Source organism: Habropoda laboriosa, unplaced genomic scaffold (assembly GCF_001263275.1).
Source record: "Habropoda laboriosa isolate 0110345459 unplaced genomic scaffold, ASM126327v1 scaffold128, whole genome shotgun sequence".
Taxonomy (NCBI): Eukaryota; Metazoa; Arthropoda; class Insecta; order Hymenoptera; family Apidae; genus Habropoda; species Habropoda laboriosa.
The window spans coordinates 1564427-1586853 of record NW_017100281.1 but is presented as its reverse complement, the minus strand read 5'-3'; the positions used below and the strand labels follow the sequence as shown (position 1 = coordinate 1586853).

Sequence of the window (22427 nt, the reverse complement as noted above, 5' to 3'; positions counted from 1 at the left end):
GTGAGACACATCTTCAGATTTTTTTCGTTTTATCGATTAGATGGAGTTGTTATTTATTAAACAATATTTCCAATGGTTGAATTTTTCCGAGAAGAAACCGTTACACTTGAGGTGTTAAAAGCACATTGTGTAGATCTCACCAATTTTGTAATATTTTTAAATATTATTCAAGGAACTAGGATGTTAAAAATGTGAATAGGAAAAATAATAATTTTCAATTTTATACATTTCATACCTAAACGAATATTACAGGTACAGAGGTAATTATGTAGGGTTAGTTCAAGTAATTAAATATTATTTCAGTATTTTCCAAATTTTTAAATTGATTTGTTCTTTTGTAGTATAATCTTGAAGAGTTTTGAAAAATTGTAAAAGTGTTATTTTTGTGGGGTTGAGCTAAATTCGTGAAATAATAATGGGGTTGAAATAAATTCATGAAAGTTAAAATTACATATTTTTCTTCATTCTCTGCGAGAAGTATTTATTGTGTATTCTAATCAGAGTGAAAGAAGGATATTTTCTTCTGGCCAAGTATTCTGCGACCTTTAGAGCCTGATCTTCGTCGAAACGAACCGATGATTAGAGATATCGACTGATCGATCGGCAGTCTGTTAAAGCAGTCTCTGCACGTATACGTTTTCTCGGTGCCGCGAATCTGAATCACGAACCTAATCTAACCATCTGACAGGAGAAAGTAGATAATCCTTTTCACCAATCGACCAAGAAGTGATTTCAAGCTATTTTTATTCGATATAAATCGGGAAACTTTTCTGGAATCGTACGAACCCCGATTCCCTTCAGTGCACAAAGAATTAATTATTTTACATTTCATAATCTATTCAACGATCTGAAATGTATCTACTAGTTGCATTTATTTTTGTACCTTACAATTAAAATACATTAACGAGGTACTCGAAGTTGAAAGAGTATTTCAATCTTACGAGAAGATTCTAGTGTTGGTCACTCGAAGATTTTGATCAAATTTCTAATTATACTTGGTATAATTGTTTCTTTGTTACTATTTCTGGGTGTAGGTGTACTATATTTTAACAAATCAGTTAAGATAAACATTTGTATTAAATAATAACATTATCATTTAACAACTAAGCATTGAGTAAGTTATTCTGCTAATAAAATTGAATTTCAATTTAATTTGTCAAATACTTTTCAACTAAAGTTCAATGTGGCTTCTATGAAATTGTAAAAAGTGTTTAAAGAAACAGCAAAGATTCTTTACACTGTCTGCTAGGTAGTTTATAGCATTTATTGTATTCTAATTATACATAAATTTCTATTAAATATCTAAAAGTAGATGAATATTGTTATAAAATTTCATTCCAATTGATAAAAAATTCGATTATCAAATGTTGTTAAGAAAATATGTGTTCTAGACAATACAAAAGTGTCAGAAATATTAAGCACATACTACAATGTTCTTTTTATTAATTGTTTAATGATAACATGAACATTCTACCAAACAGTGCAATTATTTAAATAAATGATCTGCTGCTGATCTTTTAATTTCAGCTGATATTATCCCCTTTTTTCATTGGACTGGTTAAAATATTACAAATTGCACTAGACAACATATAAATTATTCAGTTGTCTTTCTTTTAAGTTTGGAAAATTGTATCAATGAGTGAATAAGATAAAAGAAATCTTTTTGTGGAAAAAATGACGAAAAATGAAAGAAAGTTTCTGGTTTGATTTAAAATTTCAGTGTCCACGGTCACTTCAGGGTCATACTATTATCCTTGTTTGAATGTACATCAATGTCTCAACATACAGTAGAAAAAAATATATACATCCATGCAAAAAAAGAAAAGAGGTGACCATGAAAAGCTCGGATCAAAATGTCATTTATAAAAATACTTTCCTCCCATCTTATTTACCCTTTGAAACCATTTAAATTACGTACCCAAACTTTCTCGTACCACCATAGCTAGAGAAGGTAATTAGGTGGCCTGTCTCACGTGGATCACCCTCTACAGGGTGCGGCGAAAGAATTGTACCAGCGAGTAGGAGATGATTCCTTACACAAAAGCAAACAATAACAGTAGAATAAATTTTTTTTCTTTGAGAAAATCGGGTTTGAAGATCCATTAAGTACATTTGCACGATGACACCAGTTTCAGCAACTCCTTAATCGATATAATACAATTTTGTCTTTGTCCTTTCGTGAACCTAGTAACTCGTAAAAGTCGTGTAACATTGTATACAATCAAAATAGACATTTTATGTCATTGGACGAACTGTATCCTACAATCTCCACATTTAAACAATTCCTCTATCTCTAACAGTTTCTGAGATATTACACCAAATAGATTTCGACACCGCAGCTTTGAGGGCTGTTTTCACCCTCTTAACACGATTGAAGGCCGATAAAAGAAAATACGTGTCAAATATGTTTTCCAGAACTACCTCGTACATAAATTTCATGAGAATCGGTGAATGACACTTGGGGATGTTCCCTTGTTAGCTATGAAACTGCAAACGTAAGCAACTGATTTTCAAACCTACTTTTCTCAAAAACTAAGGCACGGATGAAAATATTTAATTCTACATTTATTATTTGTTTTAGCCTAAAGAATCACCTCTTGCCCGCTTGTACAATACCTTTAGCCGCACCCTGTATAAGATTGATCGGTCTATTGAATCATAGAAACGTTCAGACAGACACCCAACACCAGCTAGCACTATGTAACATCAGCACGATAAACCTAACACCTAAGATCTTTTCAATTCCATCGACGAAAAAAAAAAAAAAATGAAGTTAGCACGTGATACATTAGCAATTAACCGAGAAAAGAAAAGTTGGTTACGTTAACGCTGTGTGTCATTAAAGCAAAGTGCACATCGAGATGGCCGGCTGGCTGGTCGAGGAGAGAGAGGCAGAACTCTCGACCGTCTATCAGACCTAAGGGGAACTTTCGCGGTTGGATTCCTTAGAGCAGCGGCAGAACCTATGTCTACGTGTGTTTCTCGCTATCCTGAGAACGTGTCTTTCGTATGAGGAAGGCGGGTCCTACGGTGCGCGATGGCGGAGGGCACGTGAACCCCGACGGGCGCATGCGAACCAACCCTAAAGCTTACGGCAATCGAGAAAGGATGCTTCCTCTCTCTCTCTTTCTCCCTCTCCTTCCGATCTACCATCGCTCCATCCCCTTTCTCACCCTCTCGTTCGAGTCTCGCCGCTGGCGAGCTGGGTAGCCCCCTCGTGTGCCAGTCTGCACCGAGATTCCGGCGCGAATCGTCCTTATTTGTCGCGGCGTCACGCCAATTCCTAGATGCGTGTCAGCGATCCACATCGTCGTGCAGTTCCTCGCAGTCTGTCCAGCCTTCGTGGAAGGTTAGTGATGAAGTTCATCCAAACGGTCATTATAATCTGGCAAACCGATTCTTGGGCATGATCAAGGATTCCACAGTGACACGTGTGATCGTTCGACGTACAGAGAGATTCGTCGATGTGCCCGTTTTAACGGGAACATTACGATTTCCGTGTTTGCTGTAGTTTTGCATCGCGATTTTGCAACAGGGATCGAATTTTGTAGCGTTTCACGGTGTAGCCTCGATTGCGGTTCGAAGTTACAGGTGATCATTTCACGAGTACGCTACGATCGAATTTCTCTTTTTACGCGTTGCGTATACGTGACCTGTGCATGCCACGAAGTTTGACGAATATGGCCGCAATTTTGTCGGCGTGAATTGAAAAGCCGGATGTAGGAGAGAAACGCGGTGTCAAATGTACGTTGCGGTCGTAGGTGCAACGTTACGACACAGTTCCTGAAGTTCAGGAGGTTGCAACGCGGATTTCATGACCCGACGTGACGTGACACTGCGCGGACCAAGTGGAAACAGGCTGGAAGCGACGCCGGGCACAGGATATCCCAGTGTTGATCATCTGTGCATGTGTTCTTTTTTTTTTTCTCCTCCCCCTCGCTGATAACACGTGTAGTGGCAACACGTTTCAGCACATATTTAACGCGATCCAACAGAGTGATTTTTGATGGCGCAGCTATCTCTACGTGGGTAAATTAGAATAATTTGTTTCGTGTTTTACGAGTTTGTTTTTATCTGCATCTGAACCGGTTGCACAGTGAAATGTAATAATTACGCGAGCTTTCAATTTACCTGGGAAACATTTTTCAGCTTCCACTTTCAAATAAATTCCGTTCACGTGCAATTTCCAAATAAAAATGGATTTCAAGGGAAAATGTATTCGCTGCCGTTCGTATGTATTAGGACGTATATTATGTACTGTACGATTGAAATTACGTTTCTTCGGCAAAGTTTGTATCATTTGTCAATAAAAATATACAGGGTGTTCACGCTGTTAGTTTCCATCATTTTTTAGATAGAAGAGGATAAGGATTCGTTTTCATACACAATACGATGACTTCAACAGATTTTCGAGATACCATGAACTTTTTGAAATTGATAGCTAGAATTGTTACTATATCAGCATAAATTTACAGGGTGTTCACATTATTAGTTTCCAGAGTTTTTCTCGTAAGTGGTAGATTTGTGGGAAAAATAGAAGAGGACAAAGTTTCGTTACTTTTTATACACAATAGGGTGGCTTGAATAGATTTTCCAAATTTGCAATGGTTTTCTCGTAATGACGGTACCACGAATATTTTTACATTGACAGCTAAAATTCCTTTTATATTATACGAAAATTGTTAGTGGCACAAGTTCAACGACCTACAATAAACTCACTTTCAATCTCAATTTCGCGACAATGTTTTGTGGGACCTAACTTTTATAACAGTATCTTAAATGGAAATAGGCATTTAGAAGTGTTATCGTATGTGCTCCAGAATTTTTTTCAGGATCTTAACAATTTTCCTAATATTCATAAATGAGATCTTAATATTTACGAACGGGAGTGTACATAAATACAACAATTCTACAGTTAATCTCGACGAAAATATCGATGAAATCTAAACGGATCGTCGATAAAAGATATACACCTTCACGAAACTCTCGTTTCGTTTGATTCATTACAGTAACTATCGCATGTAAACGACTCGAGAAATATCATCTCCTAGTTAGAATAACTTAGTTTCCGTTTAATATTATCTACCATCAGATCTATGACAAAGTTCGCTGTTAACCGAGACGTGCGGACTGTTATACTTGATATCTCACTCTGGTGTCTGGGATAGCTCGATTTCTCTCGTCGACGTGCGATTATCCCTCGATATCACGCCGCATTATTTATTCTCCCCCATAAAAACGTCGAATTTCCGGAAAGGCGAGAAACCTTGGCGCAGGCCAGAAAACTTTTGTCCGTTATCCAGAGGCTTCGCTGCTACCCTTACCCTCTGACAATAAGGAATGGAAAGGGATGCGACTGCTTTCGAAGCTTCCACCTTCTTCAACGTCCTTTTTTCTTCTGCCTTTCTACTTTATTCGAGCAACTTTCCCGCAGACCGGAAATCTGTTCGCACCGGCTGCCAAAATATCGCTGGCACCGTAAAGGCGCTCATTTAATTTCAGGCTAACAAATTTCACCCAATGTATTTTCGAAATAGTTTAATAGCGGTTATTCGGGTCCTTTCCAATTTTCTATTCGACTGTTAACAAATACAAGGGATGATGGACGTTTTATTGAAAGGATCGTACAACGTGGACTGTTATCTTTTTTATTTATCTCTTTCGATCTGTAAATATTGATTAAACGATTTAAGTGAAAATTGGTAAAGAATAAATAGTGTACATTTAATAGACACATTTTCAATTTGTGTAGATTTCTGGGAATGGTGCAATTTTATTAGAAACCCCTGATTTTATTTTATTACAGATAAATTTGAAGAACAAGTGTTATGCAATTGAAAGAGATATTATTGAAAAGATTTTAATGTTGGTTTATCGTCATAATTCATTATTACAAATATAAGAAATATTTCTATATTTGCTCTTTCACTATTATACTTCTTTTTATTGCTATGCAACCATACAATAATAATGAAGCACGCCTGTAAAATGTTTAGTTTTAGAAATCTGATAGCGCACTATGACAAAATATTGCAGAATTCTATGTGAAAAGTATTTTTCCTAAAATTATATTTTTTAACAATTTGAAAATTAAAAGATAAATAATTTTCACCAAATGTGTTTATTACCCTCTTCCTTAAAGGCAATTTTCACCCTTTCGATGTGGACGATTGCCCATAAAAAAAATATCTTTTTCTGTACTACCATATACTAAAAGTTTCATCAATGTTTCCTTGTTTGTTTTTATTATTCTGTTAGCAGCTGTCCACAATATTCTATAAAATGTGACTTTTCGTAAAAACTCTTTCTAACATGTTTCCTCTAACATTCTATCTTCTTAAATAACAGTAATCTTCGGTAACAAATTGTTCGTATATCTTCAATAACATACGACAAAACAATCGAAGAGGATTTTAGAATTTTTACTATTGATCACGCGAGATCCTCGTTCACATTTGCACAATTTTCGGGAAACAATTTTACAATTCTCAAGTTAGCCTTATAGTTTAGCAGTTGTATTCCTCATTAGAGTCTGAGAATAAACTAATTCAAGGCAAAGCATCAGAGCATCAACGCGAATATTTTCCTCTTTCAGCAGATTTCACTTGATAAACTTCCTTGCACTATTTCGCCGCTATAAACTCCCGAAAAGTTCCCCGCTGTCTTTTCTGGTAATAAGCTATCGTATGAAGTATCTTGTATCCATCTCCGTCTTTGCTTTCACCTCGAATAAAGTGGGTGTACCGCTACTTTCCTCGGCGTGCGCCATAAGCGACGAATTTTTTACACGTGTTCAAGATGCGGAAAATCTAGGGAAAAGCACGGGACATTTTAAACACGACGAGGGTTCTGAAGTTTCATCGTAAAGCTGTGCAGGAAACTCAAGGTCTCAGTTGTATATGACAGATAGGGGATACACTTCAGCTATGGGGCCACTTCAAGCCTGTTCACACGAGCGAATGCATTGTACCAGATCGGTTTAACTCGCAGCTTTCCAATTATTTTCCAATTCGTTGGTAATTTGATAATGTACTTGTACAGTAACAGGGGAAACCTTTTGGGTAATTATTGGGAATAGGGTCCTCAGCGTTGATTTCAACGATCTTGAACTATATCGTCAACATTTTAAACAATTTTTCTCTACACCTGTTACCGACGGACTCCTTTCATTTTCGAGATAGTAAAAATATATGGTAATTGTGCAGTTTAATGCCTTTTCCCAACTTCGCCTATTTCATTCCAGTTTCTTTTTAAATCTTGAAACATGTTCGTAGGGACGTCATTTTGTTTCTGTAATATAAACAATACGGTGGCTGTCAACCAGTATACAAGATGTTTCAAAACATATGGGCGTAACTTCAGGGAATGGATTCAGGACGCTAAAATAAGGAAAACAGTTGATATGAACATGTACCCGATACGACCTTGTTTCCAGATTATAGGCGTTTGTATATTCCAGTAATTCTTCTGGTCTGCTGTATAGACACTATTTTGTAATTTGTTTCAATCAGTTTAGTACATGTTCTTGGTGGTAACAGCACGTATGGAAATTTGCTAGTATATTTCATAGTAATTTGAAGTGATCGTCTAATACGTTTCGTAACAATTTGAGTGATAATTTACATTAATACGAGAGAAAGAGTGAGCGTGAATTAGTTCGTGTGAAATTCATCACCGAATTCAAATACATAACGAACAGCCGAACTTGGGAGAAAAATCGAACGGCCAATGTATCCCTGCGAGCTACATAGCTACAGTTTCACAGTATGTACATATATGTGCGAATAATGTAATTACATAATATATATGTATGTATATATACGTACACAATCGAACAGTTGAGTTAACTGAAAATAGAGGAGGGCCTACGCATTACTAATTAGATTAATTATTCTTATAATTTAGTTTTATTGTATACTAAGTTTATCTTCGTTGCAATAAGATCCGTTGTAGCTGTGCTCCTGTAGTTAAGAAACAGCTAATCAGTTGTTTACTGTTAATGCATTTTTATTACACACAATTGTTCTTAAAAATGAAGCGAGAGTAATGGACATAAAAAACCGTACTTTATTATTTAACAGATTAACTAGATTACATATTTAGTAACAAATTCACTTCTCGTTAAAATTAGACAACATTTATGATATAATAAATTTGTTCAAACATTCTCCAGTAGAGATTAAACTTAACCTCTGAGAAAAAGAAATGAAATTAACTCAACAGAATTAAATTAAAAAGAAATAAAAATTTCTTCATTGTTTCATATTTTCTCCAAAAAATTCATTGTCCATATGTACAATCTTTTCCTATAATTCAACTAAATAAATTCAGATCTGCTGAACAACGTTAAAATTCGAAATGAACAATGGTGACTTCGCCGCGATTAACACAGCACCACACGTAACTCACTTACTTCAAATAAAGTTCGTCGATTTTATAAAACTTCGCGTTCAACACGCCATACAGCCGCCACGTTGGAAAATACAGCGAAGCTTGTACGCGACGCTTTGCAATGTACATTAGCTTCACTTCGTTAGAAATTAGGCTACTGCGATTGAGTCATCTGAATCGATGCACAGCATTGTTCGTGGGATTCCATTGTACGCTCACTGTATGCCACGGACCGGTCATTAATATACAACACGCCACAAGGCGACATTCAGTCCTGAAAATTAGGCGAACGATCTCTTGCCGGCAGGATATTGATTGATCCACCACGTTGAAATAACTCGCGCTCTCATGCCAATAATGCTGACTTAACAGTGTGTACCGTTCCGCTGATTTATGATCCTGTACGCCTGAAAAATTACCCTAGCTCTTCTTCCCTGATCAATCTACCCTCGATTTTGAAACGAATGCACCGAGGCAAAAAGGAATATTAAGAACGTGCAGTGTTGACGTAAAATTTCCTATTATCGTTCTAAGAAATTTTGTATTTTAACGATTGTTCGGGAGCGTTCAGGAGTTTGGGAATCTTTTTAACCCTTTCGTTACTATTGGCGCCTACAGGCGTTTCGAAAATTTGCTCGCGCTGCAACGTTGGAGCCTTTTGCTGCACTTCCCTCATAATTTGATACTTAATTTTATCCTTCACGCATTTTCACCTTGATTTAACAAACCGAATTTTAGAACGATACGGCCAAAGTAACAAATTTTAACGCTTTGAAATCTGCCGTTGCGAAAGGGTTAGTAGATAACTGTTCGATGAAAGGGTTCAATTTCTTCAGAGGATACTAAGGTACTAGGGTGAAAAGAAAAAATTTTACAAAATTGAGGAGTTATTGCAAAACCTCTTCTGCTAGAACGTTCATTTGAAATAAAGGAATTTATCTAATTTATAAGTAAAAGTGTATTATCTACAATGTAGCATATGATTTTTTTGAAATCATAATTGTTCAATTTTTTAAAGTTGATTCTTTTGGTAAAAAAGAAAGGTTTTTAATTACAATTACAAAAATTACAATTTTTGCACTAGAGTCTAGCTCACACATTTTCATTCATAAATCAGTAAGAATTTTTTAATTCTAACGCTTGGGTCCTTGCCGGCAATGGCGGTCAGTAATCGATGCTAGAGCAGAAGAGGTTTCACAATTAGCGAATAAACCCTTCATTTTCTAACATTTTTAATTTGAAAAAAACTGGAGGAAAATGTTGAAAGTTACATTTATATCCTCTGAAAAAATTGAAGCTTTGCATTTGTTCGAACTCTGTCTAAATATTTTTTAGCGACGATACCGATTGATGAAGCCGTTCCCATTTAAATCGATCCTTACGAATATCAAAGGATATTACAGATACCGAGCGATATTTCAGATAAAAGTTGAATGAATTTAATAAATATGAAAAATATTTGGAAAAATACTGAATCGTTAAAGTGTATTGAAAATATGTCACGTATTTACAAGTAGGAAGCTAATAACGAATTTCAACATTATTATACCGGTACAGATTAATACAACTATTTTTGATATTAGCAATTACGTCGTCGGAAAATTAACGTGCTTTCAATAGTTCGTTTCGTAAAATAACGCGAACCAATATGTATTAAAAGTTTATTCGAACACTGCTAATTGAGATGTACATACGTATTCACACCTATTACCACGAATGTCGATTATCAGAGTGTATTGGACGCTAATTAAAATTTACAATCGTAAAATATTTTGCCGCTTTAAACACACACGTTCACTGTGATAGCATTGTTTCCGAATGTGAAATAATTGTTCCGAACACCGGTTAATAGATTCTTCTGGTATGGAGAACCGGAAGTAGAGAAACAGTAGAGATGCAGCGATAAGAAAGAGTTTCTTTCTTAGTCAGACCTACCGAGAAAGAATTCGAATAATTGCCAACAAAGGATTTATGCAAAAATATACGGTTTTATCGTGAAACTTTTATAATACTCTCCGTATCAATTACGTATATACGCAATCCAGTTTGTCGTTCAATACGCTAATTTAATGGACCAGCACGCGTCGCACGTATCAAAGCTCTCTTTTAGCAATTTCATTTTGTTATATTGCAAATCAAAGCGTGCAACTGTCGGACATATCGATATTTCTTTGGTACAGTTCAATTTGCATGATACAAGCATCTTTTGCCCCACACAAAACGTAAATGTTAATCGGATTCGGCATAGAACACATTAACGAGACGGATTATAATTATATTATTGAATCGCGAACCATATTGAAAGTACGCGATACTGTGTATATACAGTGTGTTACCATGAATTCAATCCACCTGAAATATCTCTGTTATTTCAAGAAATAAACGAGGACGTTATTCACAACGTTATTTTTTTTTTTGTGTAAAGAAGACAACGTGGTTGCAATAGTTTCATTGCAGAAGTAAACGAGATTTAGGGTTAATTTTTTTTTTATAATGGAATGTTCAATTTCTTATGGTTAAATTCGATGAAATAGCAAATTTTGAGTATAAATATACCAAAGTACATTTGCTCCAAAACTCGCGTATGTTAGGTAGATGCTTTTACAAATTTATACGAAAATTAACAAAGAAGTTGTAACTTTTTAATGAAGCTTCAGACGACCTACGTTCGTATAACATTTTTTTCTTACTTATACTCGTAGAATGCACCGGCAAAGTTTGATCGGGAATAATCGGGACACCCGGTATATGCGAAAAATTCCCAAAACTCTTCAGAAGGTTCTCATTTGTCATATTCATTAAATCTTCAGGAATAACTTAGAAGACGAAGTTAGAGTGCAGATGTCACGTTAGATTGATGTCGAAAAGAAGTTTTTCGTAGTTGTATTGTACGAATTACAAAGTACACGCCTCCTGTAACTTTGAAACTTCCAAGCTTTTGGTCTTCGAAATTCTCAAACTTCGGAAATTCCGACGAACCTCGGGAAAATCTCGAGAGTTCCCGAAATTAGTATGAAAAACACGCGGAACATTCGTATATTCTCGGTGGGAGCAGAGTCGTGCAGGATTAAATTATTGACCATTTTTCTGAAATAGAAATGATCACTGTAACAATAGAACTACATTTTCCTCTCCAAATATGACGGGATTTTTTCTTTGTTTTTTAATCACTTGAGAAGCTGTTCGTCTCTTTTCCCTATCAGAGTCCACGTATTTACACGTAAACGCCACTCTTACTGATAAGTATCGCGAATTTACGTTTTCCTCGAGGAAAGGATGCTTTTTAATTTTGGCTCGAGTTACGGTAAGTAAAAAGAAATCTCCGCAAAGGCGGAGAGGCTTGGTTCGGTTGCTCATCGAGAAGGATCAATATCAAATATGAAGCGAACGTTGAGTCGAGGCGGAGTGCGTGCCAAAGATAAGTTGCTGGTAAGAGCTAGAACGCTTTGACGACAAATCATCGTTCCATTTCACGGATGTATTTTAGTTTAACAGAAATAGGCTATGCGTCAATGGTTAGAAATTTACCTGGCAGATATACAGGGAGGAGGAAAAAATGATGGAACAATCTCAGGGTAAATGAATTCTGTCGGTTAGGTATCAACACCTCTGTTCTGTTTGAACAAATTTTCCTCTTAGCATCTTATTTCTTAGATTGTTGCAAAAGACACAGGTGACAATGATAAGTAATTAGATACGTTATCGTAGATGCAGTTGCTGTATCGCATATAATAATCTGCAATTTGCTGATTTCGAAATTGATGTTTTAACACAAGTTCTTGACCCAGATAGCTCGTACAAGATCAACAAGCAGGATTTCAAAATGAAATTCAGACCGGTATTGGTGTTTAAATATTGAATCAGACGTAATTAACTTCTGCAAAACTGTGAAATACACAGAAATTGATTACTCGCGGAATTTATCGCCATTCAAGATGTAAATCTCCTTTCGATACGTTTCAGACAACTGTTGTGTTTCAGTATTACCTCGTACCACTTGAGAAAAGACTATGTTCTGTCAATTGTGAGAACTGAAAATTATTTATATGAAAATATTGTTATTTGTGTATTATTGCCAAATGAAAATCTTGTTGAACTTTTCAAACAGAAAATTTCAGTAATATCTAACCTTTAACCCTTTCACTACTGTTGGCTCCTATTGGTGTTTTGAATATTTAGCGCTGTCCTTTTCGGCACACTTCCACTTTAATTTAACCCTTGTTTCTTGCAAACAGAATTAGTTGTAATTTAATAAAAGAAATTCAAAAACGATACATTTTGAATTTTAAAACGGCTAAACGAAAGATTTTACGGCCGCGATTGAACAGTTGTTATCATTTTGAAAGTAACGTATGAATTTTGATCGTTTGAAACAATTTGAACGTTGTATTAAAGAATGTTCCCTCGTACACTGGTAGATACGAAGGTGGTGCATTCTTTTACAACGGTACACTTCATTTGAATCTATGCAGTGACATTCAAGACATGCCGTACATTCTATTCGACTAAATTAGAGATTGCACAGCGCAACACAAATTTCATTTACGGGAGGAACAACGAAATCTTGTTCTATATCGCGTCAGTGCTAAACCATTCAACAACGAGAATTTCATTTTACCCCTGCCTGGTACTGTTTCGTGTTTATCTAATTGTACTCGGCTGCCTTAGCGACTTCTAACGTGAGTTGTGTTGAACTTCTTCCGGTACCAGTTGGTGCACGTAACGACGAAAGCTGTTTAGGAAGGCTCAAATTGTATCTGAGCCGTGGAAATTCACGAACCGTGTAAAAAAATTTTTTAAATGTAGGTATATTAAAATAATAAAATTATCGATTCTGCATTCGGCTATGAATTCTAAATTTTTGTCTGAAGAACTCTTGTTCGATTGAGAGACATTCGAGCTTGTGAGTTTCTTTCATCTTTTCCTTTCAGTTTTATACAGAATGTTTTTCTTTTTATCAAATTTTATCAATGTGTCTTAGGTGTATAAGAAAGAAAATAATGTTATATACTGCAACAAACTAAATTTATAACAATGTAAGATACTTTATGTATCATTTAGCTTTTAGTAATTCTAACTTTCAAATGTTAAGCATCCTTAGTAATTCGTTATAAATATTTCATCGGAATTATTTCCTAGAACAGATTTCCTTCGTAGAGAAATATTTCCCAGGAAATTCTTCAACATTTCTGTAATTCATTGTACGTCGCTATTTGTAAGTATTCATTTTTTTAGGTTAGGTTAGCTTCATGCTTCAATTGTTTTATAACGGATATTAAAAATAAACATTCTTTCATTTCCTATCTTCAAAATAAAGAAGAAGATAAAGCAAAGGTAGGGAGGAAAGAAATCCTATATATTTATATAGGGCGTCCCAGTTTTTTCCGATCAAGCTTTGCCAGGATGTTCTATGGGTGTAAATAAGAAAAGAATGTTACGTAGACATAGGTCGTTTGAAGCTTTGTTAAAAAGTTATAAGAAAAATACGAAATACGAGAAGAATAGTAACGAATTTGCAAAAATTCACTATCATTCATAAGTATTAGGATCATTCATAATATTATATGATTTAAATTATATTTCTTCGTCAAAGTTAGGATCGTGTGTCAAAAAATATATGTACTTCTTATACTACGCTATTCCAGGCTGAATAATTTTTTGTGACTGTAAATAATAATTTTGCAGTGACTGTTTAGGTTTGCTTCATATTCAGTAAGTATTCTAATACTTATGAACGGGGGTGTATATATCGCTGATCTGTTCCTATAGTATCATAATAGCATATCATTTACCTTTTCCATTTCCTACTATTGTTATAACTTTTTAATAAAGCTCCAAACGACCTATGTTCATATAACATTTTCTTCTTAATTACACCCGTAGAACACACCGAGAAAGTTTGATTCGAAACAATTTGGACACCCTGTATATTTCCAGTCCCTTCCATGGACTTTCCTCTTGTCAACGGCATTCCCTGTATGCGTTTATATCCATACACACCGTATATCGAATGAATGCACTAAACTGTAATTAGACGAAACACAGACAGGTTGGAGGTGAAGCAGCGAAGTGTCACCAGTGTAATAACGAAGCAAAGGTAGATAGTTCCGAAATAGAGGACTTCGCAATCGGAAAATTTCTATCTTATCCATCTTTGTTATTTTCCACGTTTCATTCTCGCGACACTTGAAGGAGGAAAAGCGAATTCGTGTTACGCGAATTAAGCAATTTCCGGAACGACAGCTTCGTATTTAGCTGTGTTACAATTCGATCCCTCCCACGACTGTGCAACAGATAAGCGTGCACCGGTGTAATCGAGCGCAGAGAACAGAGAACGCGTATTATTACAGAAGCTCCTCTTTATTTCGGTGTACCGTGGATAAATGCGACTAACGTATCGAACTTCCGTCCCGGCTAATTTATGGCGTTGGGATTAGGGGAGGAAAATGAGGAGGGAGAAAGCGGAAAATGGCAATTCTGCAGTGCGGGTAACTACCGTATGCTCCCCTTCGTCGACCGAATCCGGTCAACGGGTTCAGACGCTTAAGAGGTGAACGTCTCTCCTGGCCATGGTGAAATATCACTGCTAAGAGAAAGAAACGACGCCCCCGTCCTCCACGGGGCTTGACAAAAACAGGGGTAATAAAACTCGGGCGAATGTCCCTGTGTACGTTCGAAAAGTGCAGGGGATACGTTCGAGCGATTACCTTTCCAACAGAATTCCCATGCATGCTTCCAAGTCTCTCTGGGACACAATCCTTTACTCTGCTTGTCTATTTATTTATTGCCTACACGAACCTTGTAATTACAAAGGCAGCCACTCCTTTCGTAGAATCTTGAAGCAATGATGGTTTGATATGTTAACCCCTTGACGTATGATTTCTTTTTCTGACTATGCATCTAAGCGTCAGTTATTTACTATTTTAGTACTATATTAAGTAAGAAAAGTTAATGTATTGTGGATTAAGTAAATTTGTCAATCTTCAGTTTTTTAAATTAAATCGAAAATTGGAATTACAATTAAATTTTTGCTACCGATATAACTGTTTTTATCAGATCTTGACCAAAATCCATGGCTCGAGTCTAACTCGTTATTATACGTCAAGGGGTTACTGAAAATGATACCTAACTTCGGCATTTCTTTCTATTTTTTAAGAAAATAACTGACTCAATCGAAAACTTTTCAAAAGGGATTTGTTATATTGCCCTTGAAGAATGTAAAGGTACCTTTTTTATTAAATTGAAACTGCGTTCAGCAAACGTAGCAAATCACACATAATCTTTGAACAATCGAAATAAATACTTACATTCTTTTCTGTTGACGTAAAATCACAGTGTTGAGGGATGAAGATCAATATGTGCAATGAATTTATTATACTTGAAGAAAAAATGGTTACTGAATGCACTATGTATGTACACTCATATTTATAAGTCTTATCGTTAGGACCCTCACTGAATGTGAAGCAAGCCTCTTCGTTATTGCAAGTTTAATTTAAAATTATTTGACGCACGATAGTCATTAAAAAATTATTAAAATCCTAAAAAAAATTAACCGTTCTAAAATCTTGAAGCATAACGAGTACATATACATATATATTTTTACTAGTATATGACAAATTTTGGTGAGTAAATGTAATTTAAATCATATGAAATTTTCTAAACGAACATAACGGGTGTCCTGATATTCATGAACGGCAGTGTGCATATGAATTATCTTAACCCTAGAGCGGTCTTCGGGTCTTTTTTGACCCACCGCCTTCTTATCTTTTTAATTACTTTTGCTGTTATCAAATTTATGTTCCCTTAACGTTACATCGAAAGTTCATTACCTAAGTTCCTACGGCGCGCTGGTAACAAAAATTGTTACACCCAAGACCATTGGGTCAAAAAAGACCCAAACACCTCAAGTGTACAGTCGAACGAAAGAGCGCACCGGGGTTAATTATCACTTTAAACGATAAAGATGTGAAAAAGATGTCAAAAATTGAATTCTAATGTGGTATACCAAGACACAGTAGTTCTTTTTGATAAATCACGTATTCCACTTACGTTGATTCTCTATAAAGGGAGTAAAACGTTTTTCTATAACTTTCTTCTTTTTAATCACTGGTGAATAATTCCACGCGAAATTGAAAAAAAAGCACCCAGCTAAATTGCAATAAAATTCGTGACGTAAAATAAAATTCATTGTATTATATTATAGAACATGTGTGCGTGGATTGAAATCGTGAGAAATTCAAGATTCAGTTAGAAAACTCAATTAACGTTCAGCGATTGCATGATTGACCTGTTTTCTCCTGTACTCCGTGAATAAAGATTAAAATTTTACTCATACAGAGATTAAATCGGTAAGCTTTGAAATATTAAACAGTTCTGATACTGAGTACAATTGACCTTGGGGCAATCGACTTTAATATTCTCAGTTTCGGCGTGTAATTCTGATAATTAGTAACAGTTCTCGAAGTAAAAGTAGAAAATATACTGCTTTAGTTACATTTATACTTGGTTCTTCTGTGAAACACTTACTGTTAATAAAAATGAGCTGTAACAACCGACAACGAAGACGGCGACAAAAAATTGCATTCCGCGAGAGGAAGTGAGAGAAATAATCGCGAAGCGATAGAAGCTTCTAAAACAAACTAGCCTGCGATCGCGGTTTCTTGTAATGTAAAGATACATTTAAATGATACTGCAAATTGCTTATTTTTTCAACTAAATAGAAAGCATGACAGAAAAGATAAAAAGTTAATTCTTATCGAGGAAAGTGAAATTAAAGATAATAGTGAAAGCAGTAAGTGAAATGTTTCATATGAAAATGATATAAAAGTAAATTTCACATAGCTGTTCTAGCATAAGTTTTGAACATTATAAATTGCAATTGAATATTATTTATTAAAATTTCTAAATATGTGTGACATTAGAATTAAAAACTTGAAACACACATTTTCTTTCGTTTTGTACGACGATTATAAAAAGTTATGTTTAACATTTTTAATAACTTGCTTCTGGTTTCTAAATTGTCAGTACAGATTTCATTTTACGCTTAATCGAATGAAATAACACTTCCCACTTCGTCTCTTTCTCTTTCTCCACATTAGAGAATATCGTTCGAAATGAATAAAATGAATTTCAAACTAAAATAATATTCTAAGAAATCGATTTTTCAATTTGCCAAATTATAAATTAAAATTCTTTAGAATGTCTATAGAATTACTATACAACTGAATTTTTAAATAACACTTCCCTTAACATTTCTTTCTTCCTTCCATATTTCTGTAAGTAGAAAAAGTAGAAGGCATTTTATTAATTATATTCGAATAAAAAATGCGTATACCTGTAAGCGATCGCGCACATAGCGTTCAATTTTCCATCTTAGAATTAATTTATTTTATCTTACAAGCTACTATAGCTACTACACACTCTGTACTTGTAAGAATCAGAATGGTCACAAGTACGCGTAGTTCTCTTCAGAGACACGCGTTTCTCATTTGTAGCAAAAGGAATTTTATCGAAAATTCTTAATGGGACAAATTCGCGAAAGAACCAACGAGCGTACACGACGTAATTATTCTAAGAATATCGCGCGCTATTCGTAGACAATTACGTCGTGAAAAAGCTCGAAGGATCTGAGTGATCGAGAATTGATATTCGCGAGAAGATTATTATTCTGTGTTTAGTATAGACGATAGTAAAAATGCAGAAGGTAGTTTTGTTAATTATGCTAGAAATGAGTCGCGTGTCTCTGTAAGAAAGCGCTCACATGGTATTCGGTACAATTTTCTATCTTAGAATTACTTATTTTATTTTACGAACTAGTTAAAATTAAAACGCACGCATCCCACGACGTGTAAAATATCTTCCAACTTATTTTATCTTATGAATTACTTAAAGTTAAGATTCGCTTGGTTCACATTCTCATACTTTACAGTGGCTTATTTTATAATACACGCGTATGGCACTCTGTACAATTTTCTATACATTCTTCATACAGAAATTTAGATTAAAATTAGTAGGGAAGGGAAATATCTGAAAAGAATAATTTTTAATATATTAATTAAATAGAAGGAATTTATTTGCAAGTCAAATTTACAGTTCTAAACTGCAGAATTCGTCAAAGTATATAATTTCTCGATTTCTAATGATTTTTGGGGTATTAAAGCAAGTATGTTTATTACTTCGAACTTCGAGAGACATTTTCAACCGTTGGTTGTGAACGATTGTCAATATTATGAAATACCTAAATTATTTTGAAATATACCTATCAAACTTTCATCAAAATCTGATTCTGATGTTCAATGTGTTAGTGAATAATTGAAGAAAATGAATATTCCAACTAAAGTACATAATATGAAATTCTGAAATTACTGAAAATGAATAAATTTGATTATTTCTAACGAATAAATAGTGTATACCTGAAATATTTCTCTACAAATATTTAATTAATAAAGAAAAAGATGCGACTCACCACTTACCACACAGCTGGACATTGTAACATAGATTTCGTTGCATCTGTTATCCTCTCAGATCCATCGAACTTTTGAAATTCCCTCAGTGAAGCATTTGCATCCTCCAAGCATCGAATTTTGGTTCCACCACACAGTTTTGAGTCCTCCAAGCCCTGAATTTGGTTCCACCAGTGGTCCAATGTCAGTTTGAATGACCCAATGCCAGATTTGAATGATCCAAAGCCAAACTGAAAGACCCAAAGCCAGTTCGAATGACCCAGTGTCAGATTGAATGACCCAAAACCAGATTTGAATGACCCAAAGCCAGAGTTGAATGACCCAAAGCCAGATTGGAAAACTCAAAGCCAGATTGGAAGACTCAAATCCAGATTGGAAGACCCAAAGCCAGAGTTGAATGACCCGAAGCCAGAGTTGAATGACCCGAAAACTCACCAGACTTAGGAAGCTGTGGAAATGTCGCGCGAAATTGTGTACGGATCGCGATTTCTTTTGTGTGTAGTTTAATTCGTTGAATTTTATTTAGTACCCGAAATCGCGAATTTTTACCATCCTCCATTTTCTCATGTAGTCCATTTTAGATGGGGTATTTAGCAAAGGTTTAAGGGAGGTATCAACTGAACGCTCTGAAAAAAAGAAAAGAAAAGAAAAAGGGATGAAGCTATTATGAAACGCGGCGCGACGTAATAAATTCTCGTATCGATCGAAAATAATGGGCATTCGTGGTGAAAATTGACTCTATTAAGAATTAACGCGGTATACTATTGGGATACTCTAATAATGGGAGGGCGTTTGCACCTTTAGTGCAGTAGAGTTCGGATGTGAACTCACATCCTTTGATTTCTTCTTCCAAGTTTTGGTAGTTCAGCTTCAAACATGCACATGCACACACATATATAACCAATCACCAAACCCTCAAAAAATTCACTCACAGTTCGCAGACAGGCAGCTGGGCTCTGCAATGTCGATTTCGTTGCATCCTTCCTTCCTTCCTTCCTTCCTCTCAGATGGTCATCCTTCCTCCAAGCGTTGATTTTCCAAGACTCACAAACTCACGAATTGTGAGTCACTGTGGAATGGACGACGCGAAAAGTACTTCGAAACGCGATTTATTTAGAGAGGGAGAAACCGCGAATTTATATTACTTTAGACTCTACTATCGAACAAAACTTTCATAGAACGCGAGTGAAAAATTGAAAGAAATATCAAATAAACGCGGTATATAAATTGAATAAAAAGAAAATTGGGAGGAAGTATCAGATTAACGCGGAAAAAGAATGAAATATAAATCGAACAAGGGACGAAGCTATTATAATATGCAATGACTCTAGTATTTATGAAAATTCAAAGATATATATTTGAAAAATCGATTATTTATTGCGAAACACTAGTAAGACGGTTTAATTGGGGACAGTTCAATAGACAATACAATTAACTACCCATATCGCCAGAAAAAAACCCATTTTGGTAACTCACCGTTCGCAGATTAGGCAGCTATCTGGACTCTGCAACGTGGATTTGGCATTGCCTCCTTCCTTCCACTCAGATCGTCATCCTTCAGTCAGTCATTCCAGTTTCAGTTGATTTTCCAAGACTCACAAACTCACAAATTGTGAGTCACTGTGGAATGGGCGACGCGAAAAGTACTTCGAAACGCGATTTATTTAGAGGGGGAGACATCGCGAATTTGTATTATTTTAAATTTGACTAGACTTTCATAGAATGCGAGTGAAAAATTGAAAGAAAGCAGAAAACAAACGCGAATTCGTATCTTTTTCGATTCTATAATGTAAGAAAATTTGCAGAAAATACGCGACGATAATTGGGGAGAAGTATCGGTTAATCGCGTAAAAGTATTCAATAATAAGCGAACTAGGGATGAAGCTATTATAACAATACGCGATGTTTATGTATGGTGTTTATAAACATTGAAAAATTCTCGTATAAACTTCGAAAATAGATTAATTACGGTTTACGGTAAAAACGGTTTAATTAAGGGAGGGCATAGTGCACGAGCATAGTGCACTCGTTCCAAATCAGCTCACAATATACAGTTCAATAATAAAATAACTAACTACTTAATCATGCAAGTCATGCAAATTCCTTGGATAGCTGTAAATTATTAGTACACAAAATCATCGAATAAATTCAGTATCAGAGAAAATATCAGAAAAATAAAAGAAATTCGATAAGCTGAAAGAAAAATTTCAAATTAATTTCAATAGCTGAAAGAAAAGTACGTATTATCGATTATTCAGCTGTAGCAACAAAGTATTTAATTAATAGATATCTGAAACGCCAAAATTTTCATTAGTAAACCTCTCAAATTCACTTCAACGCCTTATTCGACAAGCCTGAAGAACAACAACGACTAAAATTCGAACGTGGAATTCCCTAAACCTTCAAAACAATCTCGATATTCAAGGTCCTATTGGGAAACTAATTTTATCTTATTTCTAAACCGAAGTTGGAAATCGAGTAATTAAAGTCTGATATTAAGGGTCTAACGCGTACCGGTAATTGTTAAATGTTTGATTTAAAATAAAAATTGTCTAACAGGTAGTAATTGAAATTCTATAATATATAAGTTTCAGAGGAAGGTAGAGTGTGTATAGGTTGGACATAGGCTAGCTGGTAACCCTCGACCATCCTATTCACATCTCAGAACCTTTAAGACTAATTTGCCGCGAAGTGTCTATGGCCCAGTATAAAGGGTAAATGATTTCGCAGGAGCTCGCGGGTCTATTTATACCTGTGGTACCCCTTCCCCAAAATTATTAGCAAAGTCGTTAATAATTCGGGCGGGAATCGACTATTTTTCGCGGGAATCGACTACTTTTCGCGGGAGATCGATCACTTTTCGCGGGAAATCGATAATTTCTCGCGGGAATCGACTACTTTTCGCGGGAAATCCTTCGTTTTTCGCGGGAATCAATTATTTTTCGCAGAAAATCGCCGATTCTTTCGTAATTCTATTTTGCATTCTATTGTAATGTTATAATAACGTATAATTTATTAATTCTCACAATTTTTTGGTATAAATTTATACTTCTAACAATTTGTTATAACATTGCATATAACAATTTATACGTTTTTACAATATTCTTCAATAAACTACGTTTTAACGTTCTCATTACTTACTCCTGGTTAAATTAATTTCGTAACGATTGAAAATTAGGCTGACCCGTGGTCATAGAGTGAAAATAACCATAGTGATGGTAAAATTATTATGTTAAATAAATTTTTACACAGATTAAATGTTTATTCAATGTTTGATTATCGTGGTACCATGGAATAATTGAAGTATATCGTACATTTTCTATATTTATATTAAATTTACCGTTCTAACGATTGAAAATTGGGTTGACCTGTGGTCATTGATTGAGGATAGCTACAGTGAAGGTACAATTATTGTGTTAAATAATTTTTGACATAAATTAAAAGTTTATTCAAGGTTTTCTTTCTTTATTATACCACGATATAAATTATATCGTATATTTTCTTTACTTAAACAAAATTCTTTTTACATATTGTAACAACCAGCAATGAAGACGGCGACAAAAATTTCCATTC

General features: G+C 35.1%; 1 protein-coding gene across 1 annotated transcript in view; it reads left to right on the top strand.

Annotated features, from left to right (window-relative positions):
• The first annotated feature begins 2451 nt into the window (after positions 1–2451).
• LOC108573621 (neurotrimin-like) overlaps positions 2452–22427 on the top strand; it is a 185130-nt gene continuing 165154 nt past the window's right edge. The window contains exons 1-2 of the mRNA XM_017936085.1: positions 2452–2495; positions 3288–3349. Of these exons, the coding sequence (XP_017791574.1) occupies positions 2452–2495; positions 3288–3349 (106 nt within the window). The remainder of the gene's footprint in view (positions 2496–3287; positions 3350–22427) is intronic.